This window comes from Ailuropoda melanoleuca, chromosome 20, assembly GCF_002007445.2.
Source record: "Ailuropoda melanoleuca isolate Jingjing chromosome 20, ASM200744v2, whole genome shotgun sequence".
NCBI classification, from domain to species: domain Eukaryota; kingdom Metazoa; phylum Chordata; class Mammalia; order Carnivora; family Ursidae; genus Ailuropoda; species Ailuropoda melanoleuca.
This window is the reverse complement of record NC_048237.1, coordinates 9,491,422-9,510,022: the sequence shown is the minus strand read 5'-3', so window position 1 is coordinate 9,510,022 and position 18,601 is coordinate 9,491,422. Positions and strand designations below refer to the sequence as shown.

Here is an 18,601-nt window from a genome sequence, read left to right as displayed (position 1 = left end):
TGCTGACTGAGCATAGAACCTGCTTGGGATTCTCTCTCTCTCCCTCTGCCCCTCCCCATCTCTCGCTCTCCCTCTGTCTAAAAAAATGATAATGATTCACTCCTCACTGGCTCTGGCCAATATGCCAATATGAGACTATAAATGACACCAATGGGTCTATCCTAAGAAAAATATTTTCAGACATTTTCGATGGGTTCAGTAACCTTAAACCTGTTCAAGACTCTACTGTTAAAACCGTCTCCCTAGTGCAATCCACCTGCTCCATACCAGAGAATGTTGAGCTTACTTAAGCATAACTGTCTACATACAGGGGACTGATAATTATCCTAGTATTTAGTATCCTGTCTGTAGCATCATGTTTGGTTTTTCACTTTGAATATAATCGAACAACTTTGTCATTTTGACCTGAAACGTTTCTTAGAGCATTTCTTTAGATACCACTGTTGTCTGTAGTTATTAGATGTGATCGTTTTACATTTTACATGCTTATTGTACATTGTTAAAGATGGATGATTGAGGGGCGCCCGGATGGCACAGCGGTTAAGCGTCTGCCTTCGGCTCAGGGCGTGATCCTGGCATTGTGGGATCGAGCCCCACGTCAGGCTCTTCAGCTATGAGCCTGCTTCTTCCTCCCCCATTCCCCCTGCTTGTGTTCCCTCTCTCGCTGGCTGTCTCTATCTCTGTCAAATAAATAAATAAAATCTTTAAAAAAAAAAAACAAACAAAAAGATGGATGATTGACCAACAACAATTCTAGTATGAATTTGAAGTCATTTGTGTTCCTTTATAAATGTATCTTACATTTAATTGTAATTACATGTATTCTCTCTTGATAAAAGATTTTACAACTGTAACTTGTGTGGATACAATGCAAGAAGAGGAAGGAGATAAAGGAGATGATGCCTCAGTTCTGACCACTAGAAATGATGACAAATCATATCCATTTACCAATCCCCGTTGGGCTACTAGAGTCTTTGCTGCCGAATGCGTCTGTAGGATAATTAACCAGTGTGAGAACACACACAGCGCACATTTCGACATTGCTTTAGCACAAGAAATGAGAAAAAGGGATTCAAGAAGTAAGTGGCATAAAAATGAAAAGACCAAAGGATATACATAGAAATGTTGTCTGCTTATGTTTTTAATATTAATTTAAGAAGTAAAACTAGAAAGTAGTTTGTATTCTTCCAAATCAGTTATGAAATTTGACTGTAATATTTGTATAAGCTATAAAGCTAGCATAGCTTTAATGTTTATACACATTTTTAATTAAATTTCATTTTTGTTTAATGGACTTGTGCATGATTTATTTTTTTTATTTTTTTTTAAGGATTTTATTTATTTATTTGACAGAGATAGAGACAGCCAGCGAGAAGAGGGAACACAAGCAGGGGGAGTGGGAGAGGAAGAAGCAGGCTCCCAGCAGAGGAGCCTGATGTGGGGCTCGATCCCCTAACGCAGGGATCACGCCCTGAGCCGAAGGCAGACGCTTAACCACCGTGCCACCCAGGCGCCCCATGATTTAAGTTTGTAGAAAATAATCCCGTTCTTGGAAAGTAGCACATGCATTAGCTTACTCCCAAAATTTATTTTCTGAATTACAACTTAGAGTAATTTTGCTTATAGATGATTTTGGTTTCATGAATATTACCCAGGAAAACATTAGAGCCTATCACAGTGTAAAGTAAACCTGCTTGCAAGGCCATTTTGACCTTTTATTGTTCAGTTTTATTTTTTGTACCTAAAGGGGGTATGGGTACATACTACAGTTTGATGTCTAATTTTCAAAATTCACTTAAGCACATTATGTTCAAAGACACAGTGCACATATCCAAATGCCATAGGTATATTTTTTATCAGACAAAAGAATTATATATCAAAATGTTGCTATGGCCAAAGTGGGAATTTGAATTAGGTATCTCTCTTTTAATGATTTTTCAAGCAGGTGTTTATTGAGTCTCTTTATTTGTGATGAGCGCCATTCTAGATACTGATAGGTATAAAATTAGTGTTTCATCGATGTTTACTGATTCCTTTCTTCCCAATTAAAATTGTAATTGGCACTTACTAAGATGAGTTGTTGCTTCATTGTGACGTATAGCATTTTTATTAAAATTAGACCCAGGTATATTTTAAGTAAAGGTTAGTTGTACCCCTAAACATTTTATTGTTGGAATATTGTTGTGATTGTCCTATGTCTCTCCCAAGTAGAATTATTATACCAAAGAATTCATTCATAGGAATGAAAGGAATTCTCATTTATAATTTTATAGCTACATTTTTTTTAATTCCTATCATTTGTATGTGTGCTAAGACATACAGAAATAACATAATCTGGTCCACATAAAGAACCACATAAAACTATGTTTTTATCTTTCAGCTTCAACTTGACATAATTATTGTTTTGCTATTTAATTAGTGCTTAATTCATCAACACCCAAAGTTTCCTAAATACCTTCTAATGTACTTTTACCAGAAAGTCTGAAAAAAGTTTTTATTGAAGGTACTTTTAGCACTCTCTTAAAGGATGCTAATTTTGTCTTTGGTTTTTGAATAGCTGTGTAATTGTTTGCCTTGGGAGATTTTTGTGTGTGATTATTTGCAGTAGTGCAGCAAATCCAGCTTTAAAGTCTGTATTTAACAAACAGTACAATGAAACAGTAAATCAAATCAGAGGTATTTAAAGAAAGTCTAGAAAAGTCTGAAATTATAAGGAGGAGAAATGATCGTTTAACGTAAATCTTAGCTCCAGCATAACGCTTTTCCTTGATAAGATTTTTTTAATCTTGTAGATGACTTTTTGGTGCTGCATCTTGCCGACTTAATTCGCATGGCTTTTATGGCTGCCACGGATCACAGTGACCAGCTCCGTCTTTCTGGCCTTGAAACACTGTTAGTTGTTATTCGGCAATTTGCATCTATTCCAGAACCAGAGTTTCCAGGTCATGTGATTCTGGAACAGTATCAAGCCAATGTAAGCACTTTCTGTTAGAGAGCTTTATTTTTAAATAAAAAGGGGGATAAAAAGTCTGTGAAACTAATTGGCATGTCATTTTTTAATATGTAAATGAGTATATGTCTCTGCTAATATATCACCAGTATAATCAGTATATAGAAAAATATGTTTGAAGAAGAAATCTTCAAGTGAAAGCGAAGTGGTACATAAAACAGGTCTTTTGTAAGGTTACAGGTTAATAATTAAAACCTTCTGGTAATTTGGGGGGGATAAAGGACATTGCTAATTAAATTCTTTACAAAATATCTGAGTATTCTTAACACAGAATCATTAAGTATTTCATTTGGGTTATGTGCATGTTTTATCTTCAAATCATCACTCCTGGAATAAATGTAACCTCCTTTTTTTTCTCTCAGCTTAGACAAGAATTCAGGCTCCTATTACTGGTTCTGTAATCTTTTTAACTGCTGTTTCACTGGTTGCATTGAGCAATGTAGGAAGAACAAGGAAGATAATAGAATCATCGCATATTCCATCACACACATCCCATGTAATCCTCCAGCAGCATTCATCCTTCCCTACCTCTCCTTACGATTCAGAGCCAGCTTCTGTTGGGTCGTAGTTAGGGAGACAGGAGCAGTTCACCAGTTAGCTGCTGTCTCCATCAAATCTTCCCAGCAGGAAACGCCCATGTATGCTCTGGGAGAAACCAAAAGGAAGGGATAGGAGTTACATAGAACTACCGTATTAGAATGAAATATTACAGTTCAACTTAAGGGGAGCTCTCCTATTTTTAGCCCTCATAAAATTGTAAATGAGGGGTGCTCAGTGCGTAGAGCATGGGACTCTTGATCTCAGAATCGTGAGTTCAAGCCCCACATTGGGTGTAGAACTTGCTTAAAAAAAAAAAATTACAAATGTTAGAAATATGATTACAGCTCACTTAAGCTGGAAAGGAAAGTTGTTTTCAAGAATCTCAGTTGGTTCTGCTTTCTTCTGCACTGGCTTTATTCTCAGGTTTGCTCTTTCTCCAGGTGGCTCTCTTAGCACCCTGTCTTAAAAAGAGACAGTGTTTCTGTCCCAGTACTCCCAGCAAACGTCTTCAGGAGACCTTTTATTACCCCCACTTGGGTCCCTGGAGTCAGGCAGTGCTCTCATCTCCGTAGCAACAACACGGGCAAAGAGTGGGTGAGAGAGAAGGTTCTCTCTCAAAATGGAGGTGCTCTTATCTAAAAGAAGATGTACTGGACAGGCAGAAACAACAGGTGTCTGGAATACCTATTATAAACAATTTTAAAATAATATTAAAAAGAGAAAGAGTTTGTGTTGTCTTTCTTATTGATGCTTGATATTTCATATCATTTGTTGCCAGGTAGGAGCAGCACTTAGGCCAGCCTTCACTTCAGAGACACCACCTGATGTCATTGCCAAAGCATGTCAGGTAAATGGTTAAAAGGACAAAGACTGGACACCTGGGTGGCTCAGTCAGTTTAGCATCTGTCTTCCACTCAGGTCATGATCCCAGGGTCCTGGGATCGAGTCCAGCGTTGGGCTCCCTGCTCCACAGGGAGTCTGCTTCTCCCTCTGCCCCTCCTCCCACTTGTTCTCTCAGTCTCTCTCTCTCTCAAATAAATAAAATCTTTATAAATAAATAAATAAAGTTAGAGAAGTAAAACCCTCTCTTAGGAGGCAATCTCCAGTTAATATTTGATACCAAGGGTTCTACATTGTAGTTGTCTAACCATTAATCTCAGCTGCTCCTTTTCCTTTACTTTTTAAATTAAGAAAGAATTCTCCTTCCTTTCGTGTAACTGCATGGTGATCCATTGTTGAATATGTCATAATTTATTTAACCAGTGATGGATATATGGGTTTTTTTCATTTTTTGCTGTTACAAATATTGCTGCAGTAAATGACTTTCCAAACAGGTCACTTTACTGGGTACAGGTGTATCTGTGAGGTAAACTCTGCAAGATTGAGTTGCTGGTTTGAAGAATATATTGTTGGGGTTTACCAATTTAAACTACTCCCAGCACTGTATGCAAATACCTGTTGTCCCCCAGTCTTAACACTGTTAGTTGTCAAACTTTTAGGTTTTTGTTCTATGTGATGGGGTTAGGGTATCTTAGAATAGTTTCAAATTTATGTTTCAAGTGAGACTGAGCATTTTTTCATGTATCTAAGCCATTATTATATATATATTTTTTGTCTTGTTTTTTAAAATTTTATTTGAGAGAAAAAGAGCACAAGTGAGCATGAATGGCGGGGAGGGACGGCAGAGGGAGATGGAGAAACAGACTCCCCATTTAATGGTGAGCCCTACTTGGGGCTCAATCCCAGGACCCTGAGATCATGACCTGAGCTGAAGTCAGAAGCTTAATCCACTGAGCCACCCAGATGCCCTAAGAGCCATTATAATATATCATTGTAAAGTTAACTTTTCTAGGAATGATTGTCAGACACTCAATATGCAGCCCTAGATGACCTGCAATAATTAAAAGCAGAGCTGGCTTGAATTGAAGTGATTTATAAACATAATGGAATAAACTAAATTTAGTCCATTCTTTCAACTTTCTTTTATTCATTTGTATTTAGGATATGTTTGGTACCGTGAATATTCAAAGAGCTGTATTAAATGTTGTACCGAGGGCACCTGGGTGGCACACTTCATTAAGCATCCAGCTCTTGGTTTTGGCTCCAGTTATGATCTCAGGGTTGTGAGATTGGGCCACACTTTGGCCTCCATACTCTGCGTGGAGTCTACTTAAGACTCTCCCCCTCTTCCCCTCCCCCGCCCGCACTCTCTCTTGCTTTCTCTCTTTCTCTCTCTCAAATAAATAATGTTTTGCTGAGTCTCTGATTATTATCACTTCATTATTTGTGTTCTTGCTTTAAGCCATTAAAATCCTGTGAAATGAGACAGGAACTGAAGAAATAGATGGAAGAGGAAAAATTAATTTTCTCTAGAAAAAGAGAAATACTGTGACATCCAAGAAAACCAGACAGCCTCTGATAATTGAGCAAACTGCATTGGAGAATTATTAATGATGTTTTGTTTTAAAATACTTTCAATATCTTATTTTCAAAATAAAATCTTCATTGGTGTTTTAAATGTTAAGTTCTTTTTCTTTCAACAGTTAACAGTAATCAACCACACAACCTCTGCTTTTAAAATAGTAAGATGAAATAATCAAGATTGAAGATTTAATTCAAATGTTATTCCAAACATTTATGAAAGTGATACCTTTCATGGCTTCATTTTTCCATATTAATAACATCTGAAATTCTTTGATTTATATACTTATTAGCACTGGTTTCCTTGCTTCAACCTTAATTAGACTTTGTTCACTCTTGAAATGCTGCCGTTTGACTGGCATTATCAGCAGCATCCATTGGGTTTCCTGATAGCAAGATGATTTCAGTGTCTAGATTCCTGAGATATGGTTAGCTCTGCTGAGCTCACAGAGGAGGTGTCTATAATTTTTATATGTAACTTTTGATTTTCTTAAAAACCAGGTTTGCAGTGCCTGGATTGCAAGTGGAGTTGTAAGTGACCTTAATGATCTCCGAAGAGTTCATCAGTTGCTTGTTTCCTCATTAACAAAAATACAGGCTGGAAAAGAGGCTCTGAGTCACTTATATAATGAAAGTGCTTCTACCATGGAGATCTTAGCTGTGCTGAAAGCCTGGGCAGAGGTTAGTGCTTCTACATTTATAACTGGAATTGTAGAAATTGTTAACAAACACCATAGGCTATAAACTGAAATTAACTATTTAAAACACAACTAAGTCCATTTTTAAGGTTAACAAAATATTTTCAACATGAGATTCTTTATATGCTCATTGATTTCTTTTTTTTTTTTTTTTAGCCAAGCATTCTGTAATATTCTTTACTGTCTGTTATCTGCTACTTTCAGCAGGGGCAGCCATGAGCCAGAGAGACTAAATAACGAGAAATCAACTTTTATTGAAATCTGAATTTTGGAAATGTGGGTTTGCTTGTATCAATTCTGTACACATATCTTAGTGGTTTTTTTAGTGTTCTTTCATAGAATGGCTTTTGAATATTAAATAATAGTAATTTTCTTTTCCAAAATTAATAAAATATTATAGGGAAATGATTAACTTTACTTTTTTTTTTTTTAAGATTTTATTTATTTAGTTGACAGAGATAGAGACAGCCAGCGAGAGAGGGAACACAAGCAGGGGGAGTGGGAGAGGAAGAAGCAGGCTCCTAGCAGAGGAGCCTGATGTGGGGCTCGATCCCAGAACGCCGGGATCACGCCCTGAGCCGAAGGCAGACGCTTAACCGCTGTGCCACCCAGGCGCCCCTATCTACTTTTCTAATCAGGAAGAAAGATATATAATTTTTAAGTTTACATTGAGAATGTGTGAGCATATATGAAAGTAGATAGAGTAATATAATGCACTCATATATACCCACTATTGGGGCTTCAGCAGTTCCCACACTTGGCCAATCTTAGTTCATATATCATTTTAATGAAGATATATAGTTTCAGATTGCAACTGAGAGGATTAACCAATATGTAAGAAGCCATTTCCTCCATTAAAGCAAATTAAAACCTGAAGATTGGAGTCTTTCTATTTTTGTCATTATTTAGGTTTGACAAACCTTGGTTAGAAAGTAGTTCTGCCTAGATTTAGTAAGCTGTAACTAATGATCTTTAATAGTCAACTTTGTATGGTTTTAAATATTTGCTTTTAGTAGAGCAAACAAGTCTTCTAATCTCTGTAACTATTTTATAAATAATTCTCTACTTATGTAGTGTTATAATAATTTGAATCCCTGGGCTCTTGCTTCTACCCATTACCTCCCATTTTCTCTTCAGTAAAAATAATGACTGACCAATAGGTTGTGTGTAATTGAGGTCCGTAATCTGCTATCTAAAAATCCTTGGAGCCAGATTTATTTAGAATTCAGAATTTGGGGAATTTTTTTTTTTAAAGATTTTATTTATTTGACAGAGATAGAGACAGCCAGCAAGAGAGGGAACACAAGCAGGGGGAGTGGGAGAGGAAGAAGCAGGCTCATAGCAGAGGAGCCTGATGTGGGGCTCGATCCCAGAACACCGGGATCACGCCCTGAGCCGAAGGCAGACGCTTAATCGCTGTGCCACCCAGGCATCCCTGGGGAATTTTTGAAAAGTAATACAGTACATATTCCATGTATCCCTCCAGGATATTGAGGCAATACCATCGAATCTATAATTAAGCACATTAATATTATCTGTAGTAAAATGTTTGAATATTCACACTATGTTGAATAGAGACTAAAAATGGCCTTGTATAAATTCAGTCAAGTTTGCCACCAGATTATAATTACTTTTCAGTGCTTTTTGGATTTTAGGCTTATAGATAGAAAGGTAGTACATGCTATATCCTGTGTTGAATACTTCCACATACTATAGTCCTATAAACAGTCCATGTTCAATCTATTTATGTAAACTTTTTGTAGAGATTTGGTAGTAACTTGGAAAGAAAATATTTTCCATATTTGAGCTTATTGCAGTTCAGAAATGGGTGCCTGAAGTCATATGTTGAGGTAGATAAAAGGGCTATTGAGAAGAATGTTGTGATCATTTAATTATAGCTGTCAGGGATATAAAACTGCAGAATGGTAACATATTTGTCAAGTATTTGCTATCCACAATGCATCTTATTGAAGGGAATATTTTTGGATCTCTCTACCCCAGTTGGTATGTGTGGTTACATGATACCTTCTTGGTATCAGAGTGCCTTTGAAGTCCAGTATGCTTAAAGGTAAGGTCTGTCTCATTGGCGAGATAAAAATATTATAGCACCTTATTAATGGGTGCAAGATCTTCCAATTTACAAATTAACCCTGTAACAGGTCTACATAATTGCTGTAGAAAGACATAAAAGCCACAGACAACCTTTGAAGACTACCACCTGTTCAGAAGAGAGTGCCAGAAATGGGTCATATTCGTCCGACGGACTGCTTGACTTAGTCCACACAGACCTGGGCACACTGAGTAGGCTCTGGCTTGCCGCGCTTCAGGATTTTGCTCTCTTAACGTTGCCTTCAGAATTTGCCTCCCAACTTCCTGTTGAAGGTAAGGGGTTTGTAAAATATGTACATACTTCCTAGAGTGACAGTAACTTTTCAAAATTTATCCTTTAGCAAGTAATGTTTAGCTGAAACATTTTCCCCATGGTAATTTCCATTTATAGAATAAGCATGTGAGAATTGCTTCAGGGTAGATACCCTGAAGTTGACCAGCTAGGTAATGAGGCATGCACATTTTACCTCACGAGGTACCACCAAATTGCTCTCCAAAGCAGTTGTAACAATTTATATGCCCACCAACAGCATGTTTCTGTTTCACTAGATCTTCTACCATTATATGTTGTCATACTTAATAATTTCTGTCCATTAGGTGGATATGAAATAGTTTTTCATTGTTTTATTTTGTTATTTTGTTGATTGAAGATATTTTTCATAGGTTTATGGGCTAAGTTTCTTCTTCCATAAGTCACCTAGCCATAACCTTGTCGATTTTCTGCTTGGTATTTGTCATGATTTTATTGATTTGTTAATCCCTTATCTAGTTTTAGTATTATTCTTCATGATTTTGTGTCACCCAAGTCTTTAGCTTCTTCTTTTATCTTTCTAAAATTAGTGTAATCAGTCCTTTATGGTTTGTGGTTTTGTATAATACCTGATAAGTTGTTGTTGTTGTTGTTGTTTATTTTTAAGATCATAAAGATCTAGAAGCATTACAGTTTTGTACTTTACAATTTGGGCTTTAGTGCAGCTAGATTTTGTGTGTGTGGAATGGGATAGGCATCTAATTTTGTAGTCAGTTACTAATCTGCATTTTATGGTTTGGATATTTGGTAGCCACTTTTGTTCTTCATGCTTTTCCAAAATGCCATTTTTTTTCTTCTTTGATATGAATTTCAGGTCAGCCTGCCAACTTCTATTAGAATTTTAACTGGAATTATACACAGAGAGATAGGAGTGTTCATTGGTACTTTTCAGTAGCATCAAAATGGGAATAAACTGGTTTATTGGCCTAGTATGTCAACTACTAGTGAATGAGAGATACAAATCAACATAAGTAAATCTCAAAAACATAAAGTTAGGTGAAAAAACACAAGTTCAAAAAGGCTACATACGATATGGTGCAGTTTAAGTAAAGTTAAGCACAAAACAGCACCTATTATTTATGAATACAAACATTTATTGTGAAACCTCTATTATGAATACAAACATCTATTGTGGGAGTGAGTCACACTGACTTGAGGAAAGCGGTTACAGAAGGAGGGATAAGAATTAATGGTATAACAAAGTTTTAGGGTTTTTTTTTTCCCCAATAAGTGATTTAAGAAAGGCAAAATGTTAATGTTAATCTTGTAAGTAGGTAAATGGGTATCAGTATTTGTTCCAAACACACATCACATAAATTCCTTAAAGGAACTTTTGGGATGATGGGAATGGTCTGTTACCTTGTAACACAGAAGAAAGAAAATGTAGTGAGAGCTAATCTCTTTTATTCCTCCTGAAACTGTTTCTGCTTTTTTGTAGGTGGTGCTTTCTATACAGCAGAGACTAGTGAAAATGCAAAATTGCATTATTATAACTCCTGGGCGCTTATCCTGCATGCTACAGCATTGTGGCTCACCAGCACAGGCTTCGTTGTTGCTGACCCGGATGAAGGAGCATCTCATCTCTCAAGACCTGTCACACCAACTTCCATGTGTCAGGGTTCATCATCTGGGTCTACGGTAAAGTCCCCTGAGGATGTCTGCACTGATAGATTCCATCTTATTTTAGGTCAGTAAAAGAACTAACAAGCTTCCAACCCAGAGTTTTTCTTGAATTGTGCCTTACTGCCTATCAGCTCTTGGTGGTTATTATCTCATCTTTGTTAGGTGTTAGTGATAAACTTGATGTAACTCAGTAAACTTGTATACATTTTACAAAATTGCAGATTTCAGTAAGTCTGGAATCCCATTACAAGCTGGCTTCAGCATCATGTTGAATGAAATATAGAAATTGTAAGATAATCCTAGTTTTTTTTTTCCACACAATTTTTAAAAGATTCATGCGGTGTCTATAAATTTTTAAAATTTCTTTCTCTATATATTAAAAAATACCAATATACTGGGGGGTTCACCTGTATGCCCCCCCCCACCTCCTACCTGCGTTCTCAAGGATTGCAAGGTTCAAGAAAGTATACTCAAAGGGGCGCCTGAGTGGCACAGCGGTTAAACGTCTGCCTTCGGCTCAGGGCGTGATCCTGGCGTTATGGGATTGAGCCCCACATCAGGCTCTTCCACTATGAGCCTGCTTCTTCCTCTCCCACTCCCCCTGCTTGTGTGCCCTCTCTCGCTGGCTGTCTCTATCTCTGTCAAATAAATAAATAAAATCTTTAAAAAAAAAAAAAAAATACTCAAAGGTACAAAATTGCAAGCAAATATTGAAGGTCAAAGAGATGAGATTTTTAGGTTATCAAGTTTAACCCATTCTTTGGCTTTCCTGGAACTTCATTTTTAAAGTAAAATATCTTTCTAACTAAAATAGAGTGAGTTTCTAGAATAAATGAAAGAAATGTTTTTCATATTTTATCTGGTTCTTGGAAAACAACCCATTAGAGCATTACCTATAAAGAAATTATTGATTAAATGAAATATAAGGGTTACAAAGATAAATGATTAAATTAAGGTTTATGGTTCATAGAACTTCTGTTACTCTTTCTCAGGCCAGACATGACCACATTTTCTATATTCTTGGGCATATGAAAATTTTGTTTCCATTTACCTTGAGAAAAGAGCTTTTTAAAAACAAACTTACAGATTAAAGGATGGCAGTTACTATGAGCATAAGCTGTGCAATATGACTCTACCTTATTTTAGATTCTTCATATACCCCGCTGTAACTGACCTTGAGCAAATTAAATAACTTAAGCTGTATGTGCTCATCTCCCTGTCAAAAAGTGTTAATAATACTATGGAGCATGCAACTCTTGATCTCAGGGTTGTAAGTTCGAGCCCCATGTTGGGTGTAAAGATTACTTAAAAATAAAAATCTAAAAAAAAAAAAAAAACGTACCTACTTCCTCAGGTATTGTGAGAATGAAATGAAATGGTATATGTGAAGATGCAGTGCTTGATCCATGATAATCACTCAATAAATTTAAGTAAGAATAAAGTTATAAAACTACATATTGGGGCACCTGGCTGGCTCAGTTGGTAGAGCATGCAGCTCTTAATCTCAGGGTCATGAGTTCAAGCCCTGCATCGGTCCTACTTTTAAAAAAATATATATATATTTTTTAAAGATTTTATTTATTTACTTGACAGCAAGAGGCAGTGAGAGAGGGAACACAAGCAGTGGGGAGTTGGAGAGGGAGAAGCGGGCTCCTCCCCGAGCAGGGAGCCCGATGCGGGGCTCAATCCCAGGACATTGGGATCGTGACCTGAGCCGAAGGCAGACACTGAACGACTGAGCCACCCAGCGCCCCCCCCCAAAAAAATTTTTTTTTAAATAAAAAACTCTCCACATTAAGTTCTCTCATACAATTTTATTGTAATTTTTTGCATTTTTGAACTATTTCTTTTTTTTTTTTTTTTAAGATTTTATTTATGTATTTGACAGAGAGAGAGAGACAGCCAGTGAGAGACGGAACACAAGCAGGGGGAGTGGGAGAGGAAGAAGCAGGCTCCCAGGGGAGGAGCCTGATGTGGGGCTCGATCCCAGGACTCTGGGATCACGCCCTGAGCCGAAGGCAGACGCTTAACGACTGAGCCACCCAGGCGCCCCTTGAACTATTTCATAGCAACTACGCAGTAGTGCACAAGCATGATTGAGATTATTCTTCATATACATGTGGATAAAAACAACTAAAAGACTTGCTTTATTACTTGTTTAGTCTTAAATTCATTGTGGTTTATTTACTTTACCTTTTTGCTAAGCTTATTTGTATATCTAACCTAAATATAAAATGAATTCCTTAACTTAAAAACTAAGAATCTCAAAGAAGCCTCCTCTTGTTCTGTTTTCTACAGGAATCAGCGTGGAATTTCTCTGTTCCTTACGCTCAGATGCAACCATGGAAAGCATCACTGCTTGCTTACATGCATTACAGGCCCTTCTAGATGTTCCTTGGCCCAGATCTAAAATTGGCAGTGATCAGGTGATTTCTTGTTTTTTGTTAGGCTTCTGTAGTTTTCAAGGAACAGGAATAAAAACATGTTCAGGTGACTACAGCAAACAGAAGATGAACATAGAGAAGTAAAAGAAAACTAAACTGCTGCACGACTTGATCTCTCAGACTGGAATGCTGACAGCAACTGTGCTGACCCAGGAGCAGTCATGCCTCTGACTGCCACTTTCTGCTTCTGCCACACTGATTTCTGCTGTTAACCACTCAGTATAGCAGCTCTTCAGTCAAACTTTCAGCAATGAGGGGAAGGCACTGTATTGAAGTGGCCAGTAGAGTAGCTACTAGTTACGTGTGGAATTCCTTCTTTGTATTTTTCTGCTTCATTGTGCCCTGTTCTTCATATACATCTGTATCTTCTATTCCATTTCCCCAAAAGTATCTACTTGGTTCATGTAGTTATGTCTATTACAGAGTATTCCTATTGGCTGAGTTCTCCTTCCTGGTTTTTAAAGAGATTACTAGCTATCCTATAGGTGGAGTCAGACACTAACATCAGACCCAGTTATGACCATGATAGTAGGATCACTGTGATCTGGAAGTCTAGATGGCAGTGCTTGTCTTCTTTCAGCCAGATTTTTTACCTGGCTTTGGAAGTTTCCCTTTCCATTTTCCCGTTTTAGGATGTGTGTGAAACAATCTTTTGTCATAGAGCCATCTCCTGCAAGACTGGACAAAAACGAATCTGGAGTCAATTTAAAGTGGAACAAGTGTTACCTAACTTTATTGTACCTACACCTTTATTTTTCATGAGCAATTTGTTAATATTCTCTCTTTGAATTTTTTCATGGCATTTAATATTGGTATTTTTAAAAAAGAAAGTATGTGATTTCCAATACAGTTTCCCCTTAATGTTTTCTATGATAGGACTTGGGCATCGAGTTGTTGAATGTACTACATCGAGTAATTTTGACCCGAGAATCACCTTCTATTCAATTGGCTTCACTTGAAGTGGTAAGACAGATTATCTGTGCAGCTCAGGAACATGTCAAGGAGAAAAGACGAAGTGCAGAAGGTAAATGTTAACCCAAAATGCAAAATTAATCATATTATTATAATCAAATTAATCAGCATGACTTTTTTTTAAGTATTCTTACATGTCTGTGTTGTTCTAATAATGTTTTGTGTGTAGTATAAATGAAACCTCTCTAGGTATGGCTTTCAGTCCTTTTATCCGCCTCTACATGTTAGCTTGGATTTCGTTAGTAGCTAAGGTATTTTTTGGGAAAGTGAGAATTTAACAAAGTCCTGGAAGGGGAGAAAAAATCCCTTATAGGGGTTGAGTACTTACCTTAGCTGTGAGTGTATACCAATGTACACGGAAGAACTACTGACAATTTTTTTTTTTAAAGTTTTCTTTATTTTAAGTAATCTCTACACCCAGCGCTGGGGCTCAGACTCACAACCCAGAGATCGAGTTTTATGCTCCACTGACGAGCCAGCCAAGTATACCATAACTACTGACAATTTTTTAATGACTATGTTTTGCAAAGTGATTAAATTGCTTGTTTATAAGTCTAATTTGGTATTAATGAGTTTATCATTTAATATTACATTTGACTACATGTAACAGGAAATTCAATCTGACAGTGGATTTAAAACACAAGGACTTGTTCTGTCATCTAAAAGAAGCCCCAGGGGCGCCTGGGTGGCTCAGTCGTTAAGCGTCTGCCTTTGGCTCAGGGCATGCTCTAGCTTTCTGGGATCGAGCCCCACATCAGGCTCCTCTGCTGGAAGCCTGCTTCTTCCTCTCCCACTCCCCCTGCTTGTGTTCCCTCTCTCGCTGGCTGTCTCTCTCTGTCAAATAAATAAAATCTTTAAAAAATAAATAAATAAATAAGAAAATAAAAGAAGCCCCAGAGGCAGGGAGTCCTGAACAGACATGTCAGTTTCTTAAAAAACATCAGGGACCTCAGTTCTTAGTTTCTGCCCACCATTATCTATACTTAAGAGTACAAGGTAGGCGCTGGAGCTGGACTTATCAGGTTCACGTTCTTTTTTCTTTCTTTTTTTTTTTTTTTTTTTTTTAAGGNTTTTTTTTTTTTTGATTTTATTTATTTATTTGAGAGAGAGAAAGAGAGCAAGCACAAGGGGAATGGGAGAGGGAGAAGCAGGCTCTCTGCTGAGCAAGGAGCACGTCATGGGGCTGGATCTCAGGTTCACATTCTTAACAGCCAGGTGTTAACCAGACAATTATTTTAAAACTGAGAGGGTTACCAAGGATTTCTTCTGATCCACTGCAATAAGTAGTCATAATAAAGACAACTCCTTTTACTTCCGTAACTTTATCTTTCAGTCTTTAACACCCAGGACTTCAGCCATTTAAATGTTTTACCTACAACAGAAATGAACTAAATTGCCATCTACCCAAAGCAAAGCAAACACGAAGTGTTTGTTCAACACTGTTCTTTCTGTCTTTTAGTTGATGATGGGGCTGCTGAAAAGGAAACCCTGCCAGAGTTTGGAGAGGGAAAGGACACAGGAGGACTTGTGCCTGGGAAATCTTTGGTTTTTGCAACACTGGAGTTGTGTGTATGCATTCTAGTTAGACAGCTTCCAGAACTAAATCCCAAGTTGACAGGCAGCCCAGGAGTAAAAGCTACAAAGCCACAGATGCTGTCAGAAGATGGAAGTAGATTGGTGTCAGCTGCGTTAGTTATCCTCTCTGAACTTCCTGCCGTGTGCTCTCCTGAAGGTATGCTGTGGTATTTGATTGCTTTACTTGACCTGGAGGGAGAGAAATGGTTTTAATAAATAAAGGAGGTAATGGTTGCCAATCCTTTTCTCATTAAACTAATGCTGACTCAAAGGTTTGGTGGGTAATGTTTTTAATCCTTTAAGATTAACATTGCATTCTAGTAATTTGTTTTACTGAAAGGGTGAGGGTAAATAGATACCATGTACTATCAACAGATAATGTTCTTTTTTGGTTGACAGTATTTTTAACCTGTCAGTGGCAGTGATTTAGCTCTTGGACATTTTTTGTATAAAATACCTAATGGACTTGGTGATGACAAGTTTGTCATTAATTTGGAATCAAGTCCATATTTCTAATAGAGCATTTAAGACTCCATAGGGCTCTGCTGAATCACTACCTCCTCCTGATTCCTTCTGTATGAAATCTTTAACCTAGGATCCTTCATGCTTATCCCTATTGTCTATGGTGTTACTTGATCTGAAGTGGCCCATCCCTTCTTTTTTAAAATTTTGCCTTCCTTTGAAGTTCATATCCAGGCCTATGTTATCTGTAAATGCTTCCCTAAAAACTGTAGCACATAAAGAGTTTTGTTTTTTCATGTGTATATTCATCTATCTGTGCGTATAATGTTGCTTCTCTATGTAGATAAGTTTTATGCATCATATAGAGGCATTATCTGTAATTTGTTATTACATATCAAAAAGATATACATACGAACACATATGTCTTGTTTCCAATGAAATACTGTATCCTTTAAGAAATTTCATATATAGAGGTGCCTGGGTGGCGCAGTCGTTAAGCATCTGCCATCGGCTCAGGGCGTGATCCCAGTGTTCTGGGGTCGAGCCCCACATCAGGCTCCTCCGCTAGGAGTCTGCTTCTTCCTCTCCCACTCCCCCTGCTTGTGTTCCCTCTCTCACTGGCTATCTCTGTCAAATAAATAAATAAAATCTTTTTAAAAAAAAAGAAATTTCATATATAATAGGTACTCCGTACTTAATAGATTTCTTAATTGATAAGCATATTTTTGCTTAAATATGTCTTGACCAACATATGTGCTCTCTTTTAACATGATTTTTAGCTTTGATTCAAAACCTATATTCCTTATTCCTTGCAGCAAGAATGGCAAAAAAAGTGACTAGCAGACGATTTGGGATAAAAATACACCATAAGAGTTTTGTTGAGTAAGCCTCTAGGAGCATTACATTTACCATTTTAGTCTCTCATTTTAAACATAACTGCCTTTTCAACTCCTTAGTGGCCATGAAATTTTTAATAATTTGTACTGGGTGGATTTTACAAATTCCTTAGAAAAAAGAGTTTGATATAAAATAAATTCAAGTGGATAGGAGTGATGGTTGTACTACATTGTGAATGTACTTAATGCCACTGAATTGTTCACTTTAAAATGGTTAAAATTGTAAATTTTGTGTTGTCTATATTCAATAACACTAAAAAATAAAAATCACCATTTGTCAACTACCAAATAAAATAAGATAGCAAAAGATACAAAACATACTAGTAGGAACACAATTTAAATAACATTTTCAATTATAACCAAAATTTAATGCAGTCTTAAAAATCTTAACATTACCTAAATTATCTTAATAGTTATAATCCTTTATGAAAAATGTCGAAAAGCTAGACATTTTTGACACTGTCTTACTCATTGATGATTTCTTTTTAGGAATTATATGTATAGACTGAAACATAGAGTATTTTTAAAAATGTGTGTTACAGGAAGCATCTCAATTCTCCCTACTATATTGTACCTTACAATTGGGGTCCTCAGAGAAACTGCTGTGAAGTTACCTGGAGGCCAGTTATCTTCAACTGTTGCAGCTTCCCTACAGGCTCTGAAAGGAATATTGTCTTCTCCCATGGCCAGAGCAGAAAAGAGCCACACTGCTTGGACTGACCTCCTCCGTAGTGCTTTAACAACAATACTTGACTATTGGGATCCAGGTAATTAAAGCTGTTTGGAAGCAATTGTTTAGTATGTTGTAAAAAGAGGGATTTTTTTTGAGAATAAGCTATTTTTAATTGATCATATTTGGCATTCTCACCCAGAGGGGCCCATATTCACTACATATGTGTTCAGAGAATATATATAAGATAGATAGAAACATCTATGTTCTCATTTTAGTATCTTTACTCTTTTATGAAGTTCAATAACTGGCAGCCTGTATATTATTAAGTTGACAGTGAGAAACCTTCAAATGTTAATATTAATTTACAAATATAGTATGATCCATAGCTAGCTGACAGAACCTTTTAATACAGTATATCAAAAAGTATGTAAGTTATGCATGATAAATCTAAAATAAGATTGATCAGGTTTATATCCTCATTCCACCACTTACTAGCTAACTGACTAGCTAGGTTACTCAACTTCTCTGAGCCTTAGTTTTCTCATTAACAAAATAAGGGTATTGTGTTGCAGGAAATTGTTAGAACGGTAACATAATATATGGAAAGCATCTCACTTATTATCTGGCAGAGATCAATAATTGATAGCCAGTATTATGTTCCGTATCCATTAAAATTTGTTTTGCTCTTGTTATTGTTGTATAGTTTTTATTTTCAACATAACGTTATGGTGATTGTAAAAAGTCCTTAGACATATTATAGATTATCCCTGCCTTCCTTGTTCTGTTTATAAATGTCACAGTTCAGCATATTCTCATTCATATGGTATAAAGGTTTCAATTGAATCAGCATTTATTGACCGCCTACTTT

At 36.7% G+C, this 18,601-nt stretch overlaps 1 protein-coding gene across 12 annotated transcripts in view; it reads left to right on the top strand.

The window, feature by feature from the left end:
- The window catches only part of HEATR5A (HEAT repeat containing 5A), a 119,397-nt gene that overhangs the window by 87,155 nt on the left and 13,641 nt on the right, over positions 1–18,601 (top strand). For all 12 annotated transcript variants that reach the window (XM_034648514.1, XM_019798947.2, XM_002918513.4 and 9 more), the window contains 10 exons: positions 840–1,079; positions 2,793–2,974; positions 4,329–4,397; positions 6,473–6,652; positions 8,829–9,051; positions 10,527–10,775; positions 13,010–13,137; positions 14,032–14,179; positions 15,587–15,859; positions 17,603–17,827. In XM_034648514.1, coding sequence (XP_034504405.1) covers positions 840–1,079; positions 2,793–2,974; positions 4,329–4,397; positions 6,473–6,652; positions 8,829–9,051; positions 10,527–10,775; positions 13,010–13,137; positions 14,032–14,179; positions 15,587–15,859; positions 17,603–17,827 — 1,917 coding nt within the window. The remainder of the gene's footprint in view (positions 1–839; positions 1,080–2,792; positions 2,975–4,328; positions 4,398–6,472; positions 6,653–8,828; positions 9,052–10,526; positions 10,776–13,009; positions 13,138–14,031; positions 14,180–15,586; positions 15,860–17,602; positions 17,828–18,601) is intronic.